The 13,630-nt window shown below is 43.3% G+C and overlaps 1 protein-coding gene across 2 annotated transcripts; it reads left to right on the top strand.

Annotated features, from left to right (window-relative positions):
- The first annotated feature begins 2,130 nt into the window (after positions 1-2,130).
- Positions 2,131-13,498, top strand: sidt2 (SID1 transmembrane family, member 2). Of its 2 annotated transcripts, XM_041940885.1 has the most exons (26): positions 2,131-2,955; positions 3,062-3,183; positions 4,452-4,616; positions 4,745-4,790; positions 5,259-5,360; positions 5,682-5,765; positions 5,895-6,060; positions 6,234-6,327; positions 6,752-6,810; positions 7,068-7,094; positions 7,911-7,949; positions 8,033-8,110; positions 8,634-8,749; positions 8,905-8,978; positions 9,056-9,122; positions 9,203-9,276; positions 9,366-9,489; positions 10,320-10,437; positions 10,925-11,061; positions 11,188-11,296; positions 11,599-11,675; positions 11,851-11,897; positions 11,994-12,099; positions 12,219-12,329; positions 12,443-12,556; positions 12,746-13,498. In XM_041940885.1, exons 1-26 carry the CDS (start codon positions 2,707-2,709, stop codon positions 12,806-12,808), a joined length of 2,568 nt encoding a protein of 855 aa, XP_041796819.1. In that variant the 5' UTR covers positions 2,131-2,706; the 3' UTR covers positions 12,809-13,498. The 2 variants fall into 2 exon arrangements, with proteins under 2 accessions (XP_041796819.1, XP_041796820.1); XM_041940886.1 differs by lacking the exon at positions 7,068-7,094.
- Positions 13,499-13,630: the final 132 nt, after the last annotated feature.

The raw sequence follows: 13,630 nt of genomic DNA, 5'->3' as shown, positions 1-13,630 counted from the left end.
ACAAGCAGCCTTGCGCAGCGCGCATCGCGGGCACGCCCCCGCCCTGCGTCATTTTACGTGAAACGCTCCTCCGCAGCGCCCTCTCTAGGTTGTAACCATGGTAACTATCAGCGTAACAAATGACTTCATCCACAGAAACGTATTGTGGTTGCCTTGGCGACAAAGAAGTGCGCATTATCACTCTGGTTCCCATGATTCAGTGATTCCTTGCAAATTGCTGCACTATGTATGATCAGACGGGTTCACGAGGCTTTAAAGGTATACGCCGCTCACATTGCAATGATAGATTTAAATCGTCGAGTTAATGAAAGCAGATATTCTCAAGTCCTATTTTTACTCCAACATAATGTTCGAATACACATAAGTGAAATTGTGAATATTTACACAAAGGCATATTCACTGTTTCTACCGGTCTGTTGTGCAATGCCATGAGGAGGTCAAGACAAATCATTGTCATATATGCTGTTCATCCATCCAGAGGTATCTTCTTACAGTTTCACTCAATGCTGGCATTAAAAAAAACAGTTTGCTCACCTCCCTGCCCTCGCGCTCAACCGCCGGGGGTCAACTTGGGGACCATCAATAAATCATACAAAACAGTGAAAAGCATGATTTAAAAATGCACACTAAATAGGTTTGATGTTGCACATTTATTTTGGTTGAAAATGTGTAACTCCTTCATTTTACATGAATATTTACATAGAAAAAAAAATGCTTTTCAATAGCTTCCATGTAAAACCCAGTGAATGAATGCCAAACTGAAACTTTTTTTCCTTACAGCATTAAGCACATTTCAAAGATTGCACAGGGGACATCTCCTGTGTCTTTATTTGGCCTTTTCATATTGTGTGCTGTTCACTGCTCGACAGTGGGCTACACTGGAGATACTAAAGTGAAAAACAGATGTAGTATCTTTTTTTTTTGTATTAAAAAATGCATTATTTATTTATAAGGGTGCTCTTTTGCAAGTGTGGCCTGTAGGAAAATAAAAGCAAATAGCTAATACATGCTAGTGTTATAAATAAGACCAAAAGACCTGACATTAAAACACAAAAATGAAAACAAATGATAAGAATGACAAAAAAAATATCTAAACCGACACCAGCAAGTAATAATGCAATACCATTGCATACATACCAAAACCCAAAATATCTATTAGCCTACTTAAATTCAACAAAAATGTCAATTTCATAATTTAAACAAAAGCATCTTAAGTAAAATTAAAGGGGTGCTCTCACATCATCCTGTGCTATCAGGTTTATGATAACCTGTCGTGCAGACTTAGGCTGCTTTCGAGGGTAGCTGTCGTATTTGGAGAAAATACAAAGTGGTGCTATTCTGTAGCTGTCTGACCAGGTTATAGACAGCACCACCCCGTGGTAGAGAGGAGTTACTGCATCCTGCTACTCAATGAAGGACGAGCATAGCGGGCAGCTGCCCTGAGTTTCAGACTCCCAAGGGCCATGAACGTGTGTGAGGTAATTTTATTCATTCAATTTTCATTTCGTGGATGCACTATTAAATCAAATGAAATAACATGTCCCTTAAGGCATGCTCTGCATTACCTAAACTCAAGGCCTTGGTTTGTAGATCGGCCCTGTGTCAAAATCTAGTTCTGAGGAAACATGGTTCAAATTTTTAGATAAATTTGTGTTTAAATACACCAACTGAAACACAAAAACCTGGGGTCAGGAAGTACTTGAAAAACAGAAGTAATTAGCGTAGGAGTACTGGTTGATGCTGGTTGACTGGTTGAGGCTCTATAATAAAGCTGCCATATAAGATAAAACTTTAATAATCCCCTGCGGAGGAAGATCGGGTGTTACAGGCAGCAGGCAATAGTAGTAGGAATAACAACAGAATAGAAAGATACAAAATAAAAGCTGACTATGAATATACATAATATATATATAGTTTGCTGTGTGTTTTGTTCTATAAGCAACAGGGTGCATAATGCACAGAGGATCAAATAATCAGACACATAATTTTGCACATAAATAATAGATTTCCGTTTCATAAAACTCTTCATATCGACCGTGGTGCCTTGTCATTTGAGTATAAGCCTGCAGCCACATGACGTCATGACGTCGCACTGGGTTTGTTTACTGACTGAAGGAGCGTGGAGGGGGCGCTAATGGCCCAGGATTTTCAAGCTGTAAACACGCTGAATCTCAATGCCACGGCACCGCGAAGACAGGCCGTGACAGCCGCTCTCATCGGACAGACTTGGAGAACCACCTTGTGATATTTTTTATTTTTTTACACGGTTCGCGAAGCTGGAACCGACGGCGACATCAAAACATGGAGCTGCCTGACCCGCATCAGAACCGACGATGCTAACGTTAGCACAGCTAGCTAGCAGCCTGCTGTGCATTGGCGCTTCATGTGACGAGGAAATGAGGATCATTGTCATCTTGTTCTCGTGAAACCCGTGTCATTGGTTGCACAGGCGACAGCTTCGAAGTCGTACGGTTGTCAAAAGGGCGAGGGGCACGTCTTTAGCTGATGTAAACACCCTGTTGTCTCTAGCGTCTCCGTTAGCAGCTGCTGTTATTGTCGGTCATCGCTGAAAGTGGCACAGTTACGCTCACCAGCTTTCGATCCGAGTCACTAGCTGAATGGGGTGGAGTTTTCATTTGTTTTGCCGCACAGGCTAGAATAACATTAGTTATTTGCTGTCAGCGTAGGAAGAAGGTGTCAGACATAATGGTGTTAAGGAGTTGCTGGAAGTCTCGGCATAAAAACAGCACTGGACGTGCGCCTTTCTGGATCCGGTCAGGACTGGCAGTCCTTCTCTGGTTCTGTGTGGCACAGTTTACTTGCGGCAGTGAGGCCGTGGAGGAGAGCAAAAGTGTTGTCCAGAAAGATGCGGAGTTTGATGTCACCTATAATGACACGGTTACAAGTGCGAACCAAACCATCTATGCTTTCAATCACACTGTCTCCAGGAATAAGGTGCGTTTGTATCGTCAGACTAGTGCATTTGATTTTCTCTTAATACTCGTAATGATCAACTAAGACAGCTATGATCTTTTCTCTCTTTCCTGTCTTCGTGTTTCAGACGGAGGGAGTGCGTGTGACTGTGGATGTGCTGTCACAGGGTTTCGAGAGTCCTATCCTGTTTGTGGTACGACAGAAGCAGGCTGTCCTGTCATTCCAGGTGCCCCTCATACTAAGAGGCCTGTGAGTATCCGCCTTTTCATCACTTGTAAAACTGGACTCATCAAGCATCAGCAAGACCTCTTCTGAAAAGAAACTGGTGTAGCTTGTGTCCTACAACACCCCATGAGACACCTCTGAACTCCTAGCAGTCCAACAGCATTGCTAACAACCTTGTAGCCTAAATCCTCTGTAAATGACAGCATTGTAGTGAGTCAGGTTGAGATTAGACTCAGTATATAACACAGTCAGGGTCATATACAATGAATGCCAAGATTGGTAACAGTTATGCTAGCGTCTAGTTTGGTGCAGAGCTGTAAATAGCAGCTGAGCCTGTTGTCAAATCTTTTGTAGATGTGTTGGAGATCTGAGATCAGGGTCAGATTTTTTTTCCAGGGGGTGCTTCATTTTAGGAATGTCTCTTAATTGGAGATGTTGTAGTTGTGTTTGGACATTTGCTAGATTTTGCTAGATATTTACTTTATAAGGAGGAAACCACAGAATGTACAGCCTTATGCTTTCGATCCTACCGCAGTGATCATAGAGCACACAGCTTTTGTAACCTGACCTAATCAGGTGGGATTTCATAACAGATTAGACGTTCAGCTGTTCGTTAGCCATTGGCCAACAGCCCATCTGTGTCGTGATCTGTGTCTCCCACACTCGGAGGTAGTCTCTGTGGTTGTGCAACACAAGAATGAACTAGCCATATTCTTGCTGACGCAGTCTCGTGGTCAGGCATGTTCTAACTGTTCACTAATGAACCTTGGAGTTTCACTTCCTCCTCTGAGATCCACCAGTGCAGATCTCAGGAGCGCAACTTGCTGTAAATGAGTTACCCCAAAGTCATCAGAGGGAAGTTCATTCTATTTCACCTAGTTTCTGTCACTCGCCTCCTTTAAAGGAATCCACTTTCACATATTGAGCTATGCTGTGTGCATTTAGCAACATTTTCTAGAACTGGGTTTTTATTGATGTTATTGATGAACAGCAATCCTTGCAAATGTAGTACACATTAAAGGATCTAATTTTGCTCATCATGTAACAAATCCATCTTTTTGCTTTGATTTTTCTTCATGCAATCATCCATTGCTTCATGAAAATGTATGACTATTCTGTGAAATGGAAAAGAGCTTTCAGGAGATGTCATATTAAACATCTTTAATATATTTATTTTCACAAAAACAAATTTAAGGTCTAGGTTATTGAAAAACTCAGACTTTTTGAATGTGAACTTGAGCTCTCTTTCTTTCTCTGTTTGTCAACCTTTCTTTCTCTTTCTCTCTCTCCAGCTACCAGAGGAAGTATCCTTACAATCATGTGGGCCGGACATTGTGCCAGCCTCCGACCCGGGCAGCCTCCGAGACCCAGTACTTCTTTGTGGACGTGTCTACCCTGTCCAGCCAGGGTACAAACTACCATCTCAGGGTCAGCCGTGTTGAAAGCTTCACCCTGCTGTAAGCGATATCTGATTCAAAATCATAAACACAGCAGCTGACTGAATTCTCACATTAGGTTGGACTTTGTAGTTACCAACAAGTAACCTACTGTTATATCTGACATCTTATTTTCGCTTTGATTACAGGACAGACAAGAAATTCAGCTTCACCGCGTCACCATCCCAACCTCAGGTACACAGCTCAATACCACAGATTTGTGTGTTTATAGTACACTGTAAAGTGCTACTTTACAGCAGGGAAGTTTAGTCACAGAAATGTAGATTGCGAACAGGGTGCGAGTGGGGATGGGAGGGTAGAGATAAAGAGAAACATGAGAGAAGCTGGGCAAAGTACAAGTGAAAAAGAGGATGGTAGGAATGGAAAGAACTTTGGATTTTACACAGTTATTCACACAGCAGCATTATTTTCGTTCTGCTTCTCAGCATGTGAAAAGGAGAACAAACTTGTGTTTCACCATGTTGTGCTTTTTATCGTGGAAATTGTCACATCCTCCTGATACAGTATACTAGATAGTGAAGAAAGACAGGAAACAGTGAAAGGGTTGATCTCGTCTGAATCTGTGTCTTCTAATCCCTGCTAATGACTACCTTCCTGACTCCTTATCTTTTTCCCTATTCTTTCTCTTTCCCCGTCTCTTAGTACTTCAAGTATGTCTTCCCAGATGGGGTGGACACTGTGATCGTCAAAGTCAACTCAGACATGAACTTTCCCTGCTCTGTTATGTCTGTCCAGGACATCCAGGTACAGCTACTCTGCCTCCCCATCCCCTCAAACCAGATGGCTGCTGTCCTTAAGTGGCCCTTGGCCCTGTGATCAGTGTGCAGTACCACCCTTGGGCCACATGAGGGCATGATTGAGTTCATTACAACAGTGTGGGTGAAATACAAAGCAGATCTCGACGACTTTATGATGTTCTGAGAAGATTTAGCAGAGAATTTACTCTTTGCTTTTTTCCCCATGCTTAATATCAGTGCATTTTTTATGTAATCCTGTCTGTTCACCTCTTCTTCCTTCTTGCCTTTACTATTTTAATTCTTCATGTTTTTCTCTGTTTCTTCTCAGTGCCCTGTCTATGACCTTGACAACAATGTGGCCTTCATTGGGATGTACCAGACTATGACCAAAAAAGGCGCAATCACTGTGCAGGTAGTGTTTGACCCAGAGTCACGTGCATGTTTCTGAAATACAGACCATACTGCAAGCCTTTGTGACAAAGCTGAGTATAGACCCCCTCCATTAACACACGATCTTCTAATGTCTCTCCCTGCCATCCAGAGAAAAGATTTTCCCAGCAACAGCTTCTATGTGGTGGTAGTGGTGAAAACAGAAGACGAGGCGTGCGGCGGTCCGCTGCGCTTCTACCCCCTCCGTCCTGATGAGCTGATCGACGCCGGCAACCGCACCAAGGTCCTTGATGTGGTCGTCTCCCCTGCTATAAACTGTAAGTCTTGAGTTTGCAAATGTGAACTGCTCAGACTGAGGAATGACCCATATGGACATATGTACCTAAATGTTTAAAGATCATGCGTTATTAGCGTGTGAATAAGCTTACAGTAAATATATATATATATATATATATATATATATATATATATATATGTATTATATCCACAGCGGAGGTGTATGTGATGGGCATGCTGTTCTGTCTGGGTATCTTCCTCTCCTTCTACCTGCTCACCTTGCTGGTGGCCTGTCTGGAGAACAAGCGGTAAGATTTTGTACTTCCCTCTGCAACCAAAACAACGGCTAGTTCCTGCATTCACTTCATATGCACAGGCTTGTTTCACTGCTGAGATATTTGTAAATCTGAAAAGTCTGCATAGTGACACATAAACCTCTCCCTGTGTCTCCCCTGTACCCACAGACTGTCCTCATTACAGCTGTTTAAACCTCAGAAACAATTCTATTAACTTTAAATGGGTTTGTTTGGTTAGATTGGGTTCAGCACTATGGAATAAACAGCAATTACAAGTTCACAATGTTCAAACTTATATACAGTGTTGGTCTCAGTTCATCCCAGGGGTTTGGATCTCTGATAGAAGAAGGTCGATTTATACCGCTGCACCACAAGAAAACCACTTTGCTGAATACAAATGATTTGAATTTGCATGTTTTCCTCTCTGTTTCTGCAGAATGAATATGAAGAGAGAGGTGTTTCAGAATCCTGCTGACATGTCGCCTGCTGAGACAGGTAACCCAGCAACTAGCTATGATGGAGCGGCCCATTAGGGGCTTGTTAGAGGGTGTGTGGAGCATACCATTATCTTAGAGTTGATGCCATAATATATATATATATATAATATATATATATCAAATGTTAAACTACACGTAACATGCCGTAAAGTAATCTTTTAACTTTTTTTAAAGCTTTTTCTGAAAAATTTAACATGCCTGTGTGTACTGAACGTGTCTTTCATCCTCTCTCCCTCATGCTAATGTGTGGTTCAGCCTCTCTGCTTGGGAAGAACGGAGATGGTATAACGACACAGTTACTCCTGTCTTGCACTCATTGCCCCTTTCTCACACTGTGTTGCTTGCCTGCAGATGCTCTGCATGCGTTAGCTCACAAACTGTCACTGTCTTGCCACGTACACAGCAGTCATAGAAAGGTGCTTCATGGACTGTGCAGTGACATAAACATGGCACTATCTCAAACGGCTTGCATCATGGATACACAGATACATGTGACTAACCCGAGTACTTGGTAGGCACCGCTAACCTCAAAGTACTGCTGCAGTCCTGGTATTTTGCCTGTTTAAGTCACAGTGGCGTTGTCCTCACACCAGTACAGTTTGTTGGCTGAAGAAACGCATAAGCATATTATATTGTGGTCTGACCTGATAGACCAGCGACAGCAAAAAAGATAAGCTGTTCCATGAAAAAAAGACTGGCGGTAATCATTGAGATAAATGTGTACACGTGTTTCTTCAGCTCAAGACTACATCTCAATGTGTGTCTGTATCTCCTCGATGCATTGGATTGTGAACTGGGGGACGCTTACAGTTTTCAAACAATCCGGTGTCACTGCAGCAAATCAGCCTCCGCACCATTCTGTCCTCACATTTTCACCCATTCTGTGCTCTAATACTGATTTCTGAAAGGTGCTTTTTCAGGCACACATTTTTCTAACCGGGTCCCTGCATGTGTTTTTGTCTCTGTGTTTGTGCTGCAGGGGTTGTTCTATTATTCAGTGTTAGGATACTAACCGGTACTGGTTGTAGTGGTGCTTGTTTTTGTATGCGCATTTTGTTTGCATATACTCAACTGGGGGTTTTAAATGTGTCTCCACAGGCAAGACTCCAGCCTCACCGTATGAGTATGGCTCCTTTGGTGAGTTTTGAACAGTTCTGGTTTTCCCTTCTGTGCTTGTTTATGTGGAATTAAATAACCATCTTTTTTCCCTTCTCCCCCAGCTGACAACGGCAGTACACTCAGTTCGGAGGCCATCACTGACAGCGCCACATCAACTGACAACAACTATGGATACATGGGTATGGGTTAGGATTCTTCTTTGCAGGATGCCTCCACAGCCTGGCTTGCCGCCAGCTTCCCGCGAGCAGCTCTGGCCCCTCACTGGTTTTCTGTGTGTCTTTGTTCATCAGGACAGGAGCCTTTCAAACGTCGCCCAATCCTCAATCACCTTCACCACATAGCCATCCACATTGGTGACACGCTGCCACATAATTGGCTGAATCAGTTCAGAGATTTACACCAAACCAATCAGCACTGCGAATCATACTTCAATAATGCCAGGAAGTGGCCAAATTCCTTATCGTGCTGATTCCTGATAAAAGAAATGAAATGAATGAAATATCAAAGTACTGACAATCACCATAATATACCGTATCTCTTTAAAATGTTGGAAAATTGGAAAGAAATTCTCAAATGTGTGATATGTTTGAAATCTTTTAAATGCAGACGTCCATCTAATTGGTCAGATTGTCCCTCCAATGATCTGTGATCTTTATTGCGCCGTGACCTCCTCCTCTCCCCTCTCTTCCCTCTCTCCATCAGAGCGAACGTTGGACAGTGTCGGACGAAGCAGGCAGGAGTCTCTGAGCTCCGTGGAGGAGGACGACTACGACACGCTGGAAGACATCAACTCAGACAAAAACATCGTCCGCACCAAGGTGCACCTCGTCTCACACAAGTCGTTTGTTGGACAATCGCGAATCACTGCGGTTTAGACGAGCCACTAGACGTGTCATGATGTGTGAACGTCACTCTTCCTTGCTGTTGCCCATTTTACTTGATGACAATCAGTAATCTTCTCTCCTTATCGCAGAAATTTCTATGTGTGTCTGACCTGGCCCGCAAAGACAAGAGGGTCCTGAGCAAGAAATACCAAATCTACTTCTGGTGAGGACACTGGTTTAATGACAAAAACCAATGAAGAGTAGAATTCTGAACGGGTCTAATGATTATCTCCTCTCCAGGAACATTGCTACTATTGCTGTGTTCTATGCGCTGCCGGTCATCCAGCTAGTCATCACCTACCAGACGGTACGCTGATCAGTGACACGCTGATATATAAGATGTGATTTGTTTCAACACACTGATGCTAAACCGACTCTGTTCTTCAGGTGGTCAATGTTACAGGAAACCAGGACATCTGCTTCTACAACTTCCTGTGTGCCCACCCCCTGGGAGCTCTCAGGTATGTGGTTAGCATGTGTCTGTTTGGCTGTTTATTACAGCCACAGCATGGCGAACTTTCGACTGACTCTCAAGTGTTGTCCTGCACAGCGCGTTCAACAACATCCTCAGTAACCTCGGCTACGTGCTGCTGGGACTCCTCTTCCTCCTTATCGTCCTCAAGAGAGATATCGTCCACAATCGCGCCCTGGTCCGCAACGATCTCAACGCGCTGGTGAGACACGTGCACGCAGGCAGATGTTCAGTAGACGCACTGTAAAGAGAGATCAGTTAGCTCACACTGGCTACATTTACACACAAAATACTCAGTTTTTTCCTTATTCTGAAAAAGACAAGCTGTTGACATGGCTAATGAAAATGATAATTCCTGTTTGCATTCAGCCATACACACTCTGATTAACAAACAGAGCCTTCGTCTTTCATTCATTCAGCCACCTTCCTAAAGAGATCAACTTTGCAAAACTCCTGTTGCTATCCCAGTCTGTCATAATGCTTAAACAGACAGAAATGTGGGCTTTTCTTTAGTGCTTGCATCTCTAGCCCAGCCCCGTTAACTGTTAACTAGACAATGCACAGAGCTAACAAACAAGCAAGAGGCCGCGTGTCACAAACTGTGGTGAAAACCCACCCTGAGATGCATATTCCAAATGCACTGTGTATGTACAGTCAGTCCAAAGAATGCTCCTAATCCCTGAATAATAATGTCCGCGTGTCCCACATGTCTTAAGCGGAAAATGCTCCAATTGGAATAAGGTCTAATTCAGAAGATCAAGCAGAATATGCTGTTCGAATTCAGAATATTGTCATATTTGGAATAATAGTAGGATATTAATGTGCATGTGAATGTACTCAATGTGTGTGTGTGTGTGTGACATAGCCAGGATGGTCTTCAGCCCTGTTCCCAGATTGAATAACGATCATAGCGAATGAACATGAACATTAGATAATTTGCCATAGCGTGTTCGTGGTTAGACACAGTACCCCCAGATAGCGTATTGCATTGTTCAGCTATTAGTTTAATTTTCCTCTCTCTCACCCCCTCAGGAATGTGGCATCCCAAAGCACTTTGGTCTGTTTTATGCCATGGGAACCGCTCTCATGATGGAGGGCTTGCTCAGTGCCTGCTACCACGTCTGTCCCAACTACACCAACTTCCAGTTTGGTAAGACTGCTTATGATCCTACGAGGACGTTCTGTCTCTTGCCTGTATGATGTCAAATCTGCATCCTCCCCACAGCTTTGTGTTGTCTCTTGGAAATGATGTACAATATTGAATAATTTAATAGAAATAGATTGTCACCAACTTTTTCTCGCTGTATTGTGGAGAGTTTTGATTGCACTCAGTCTGAAGTCACTTTGAAGGAAAGTCCTGGGTTCTGTTTCCTTGAGCTGCCTGTGCTGATGTCTTGATCTTCCACTTTACTTTGTTCAGGCTTATTAGCAGTGCTCCCACTGATATTAAGGAAATTAAAACGCTCGAAAGTGCTGTCCACATTTCAGCACATGTCACGTTTAATTGTATCCCAGGTCAGAGCTGGTCGCAATAGAGGCAATAAATCTGAACTGTAATTCAGTGACAACAACCCGCAATGATTTCCTTCTTATTCTCTGAGCGTTTGAGATGATAAAAGGTGAATCTGTCTTTGCAGACACGTCCTTCATGTACATGATTGCCGGACTGTGTATGTTGAAGCTGTATCAGAAGAGACACCCGGACATCAACGCAAGTGCTTACACTGCCTACGCCAGCCTGGCCGCGGTCATCTTCTTTTCTGTGCTGGGAGTGGTACGTACACACACACACACACACACACACAGACCACGTGATAGACGAGGCCCGGGTGGTGTTTAACAGGTGCAAAAATGCACATAGAATACTCATTCTCTCCTGTTTGTGACTGTCTGCTGGCAGGTATTTGGCAAAGGAAACACCGTCTTCTGGATCATTTTCTCGGTGATCCACATTTTGGCCACTCTCCTCCTCAGCACACAGCTCTACTACATGGGTCGATGGAGGCTGGGTAAGATCACAAGATACCTACAAACCCCTGTCTTTCGATCTTTAAGCCAATGGTTTGATATTTGTTTATTTAATCTGCTTTTTAATGGTCGTACCAATCATACATAATCACTTAAATTCAATATTCCAGATGTTGGTAAGACCGTTCTAAGTCAACTTCACAGAGAATAAAATTTGCTACCTTTTAAATTTTAACTTTGGTGCATGGGAATGAGGAATGAGGTTTACTGCGTGGCGCTGGTGCCTCACATTTTGGACGAGTGTTTGACTGCAGCTAACACTTTGTCTGTGGATCTGTGTCAGACTCCGGGGTGCTCCGCAGGATGGTGTACATCATCTACACAGATTGCATCAGGCAGTGCAGCGGACCTATGTACATCGTGAGTAATGGCCAGAAACATCTGAGTCTGTATGTGTGAAGCGCTGTCATGGCGTGAAGAAGCAGAATCTTCCCCCATTATTCTGAGTTTGAAAATGCTGCCTTAAATTCTCAATAATTCATTGTCCAGGATGACCCACTTGTAAATCATCTTTCCCCCTCTGTTTGTCTGACAGGACCGGATGGTTCTGCTTGTAATGGGGAACATAATCAACTGGTCTCTGTAAGTGAGTTTCTTCTCTTGGCGATAAGCAGAAATAATACAAATGTAAAATGCAGGACTAAATGATGGCATCCTCTTCCTGCTCCCTCTCTGCAGAGCTGCCTACGGCCTCATAGAGCGACCTAATGACTTTGCCTCCTACCTGTTGGCCATTGCCATCTGCAACCTGCTGCTCTACTTTGCCTTTTACATCATCATGAAGGTATGTGTGTGTGTGTGTGTGTGTGTGTCTGTTTTCACATTTTAAAGTAGAACCTAGCCTTATAAAAGCAGAAATGTTTTGCATATCTAAAGCTTTTTTTTTGTTTTTTTTGTGTTCAGCTACGGAGCAGTGAGAGAATCCAGTGTCTGCCGTTGGTGTGTATTCTGTTCACGGCCGTGGTGTGGGGCTTTGCGCTGTATTTCTTCTTCCAGGGTCTGAGCACCTGGCAGGTCAGTAACTCACACACATACACTGAAAGAGTCACACGGGAGGAGCATGTGAGAGCACACGTTGCCACATGATATGGCACTGGTTCACCGCGTGTGTTTCTCTGCTGACACAGAAAACTCCGGCAGAGTCTCGTGAGCACAACAGGGACTGCATCCTGCTCTCATTCTTTGACGACCACGACATTTGGCACTTCCTCTCCTCCATCGCAATGTTTGGATCCTTCCTGGTATGCTCGTGTTTGGTGTTTGTGTGTGTGTTAGTTTATTTGCACGCGCGGCATACACACTTTTATTGGAAAAAATTCTCCTTGTCCTGAGTGTTAAAACAATGAATGTGAATGGCAGCCAATACAGTCAATACTTGACAGGTCGCTCACTCTGTGTTCTAACCCCTCACCTTTCCCATTCCCTCCTAGGTGCTCCTAACTATGGATGACGACCTCGACACCGTCCAGAGAGACAAGATCTTCGTCTTCTAGATGTATCAAATCATCGGTGATGAGCTCAGCTCTTCCTCTCTGCCTTATCTCTCTCCGTTTGCATCTCCTTCATGTTCTTTAAAAAAAGCAGTCAGTAGCCTGTTGTTCCCCGGGCTTTACAGTGGGCACCTGTCTGCCTCTCACAGCCAGTCAGGGAAGGGCAGTAGCCCCTCCCTCCACCTGTATGGACACAAACGTGCCAATGAAGAGCTGCGTCGACGTCCAGTGATGCTGAAGTGTTTTGTCCTCTCGCTGCCATCATCAGTCTAACTGTTGTGATCGATGTTTACTTACTGCTGACGATGAAGATAACAACGTACGCATCCAAATTAACTTATTTTATACTGTCCGCATTACATTTGACCTGCAATGCATTTTGAAATTACTGTTTATATGCTGTGTGAGTGTTTGTACAGGTGTGAGTGTGTTTACAAATGTAAATGTGAGAACATGAATTCTGTCCAGTCTGTCAGTGGCCTTGAATGTTCTAATCATGTTAGTCACATACTGTGCTCTGATTGGTCAGATCCTCTAGCAGTCCTTCTCATTGGAGAACATAATGATTGTATTAATTTCTCGACTGCCCTAAAGTCGGAATGCAAAGGGGTTTTTTGCACTGTACTGTATGAAAAAATGATTTTAATGTCAAACATTGCAATGAGCAGTTACTGAATAAAGGCCTCATTTTCATATATATATATACATTTTTTCATTTATTTTATATTTGCCATTTTCTGCATGTTCTGATGGTGACTGCAATCCTTAAATGTGATTAACTTGAAGTGAATGTATGAACTTGAGCAACAAGAGAGGCATATACAG

The sequence above is a fragment of the Chelmon rostratus genome, chromosome 7, assembly GCF_017976325.1.
Source record: "Chelmon rostratus isolate fCheRos1 chromosome 7, fCheRos1.pri, whole genome shotgun sequence".
NCBI lineage: Eukaryota > Metazoa > Chordata > Actinopteri > Chaetodontiformes > Chaetodontidae > Chelmon > Chelmon rostratus.
This window is presented reverse-complemented; position numbering and strand designations above follow the sequence as displayed.

What these genes read in the sequence shown, in the direction of transcription:
- sidt2 (XM_041940885.1), top strand. Translation starts at nt 2,707, where the DNA reads ATGGTGTTAAGGAGTTGCTGGAAGTCTCGGCATAAAAACAGCACTGGA. An exon ending in GTTGAAAGCTTCACCCTGCT is followed by an intron (nt 4,617 to 4,744) that starts GTAAGCGATATC and finishes CTTTGATTACAG; the next exon opens with GACAGACAAGAAATTCAGCT. An exon ending in CATGTCGCCTGCTGAGACAG is followed by an intron (nt 6,811 to 7,067) that starts GTAACCCAGCAA and finishes TGTGTGGTTCAG; the next exon opens with CCTCTCTGCTTGGGAAGAAC.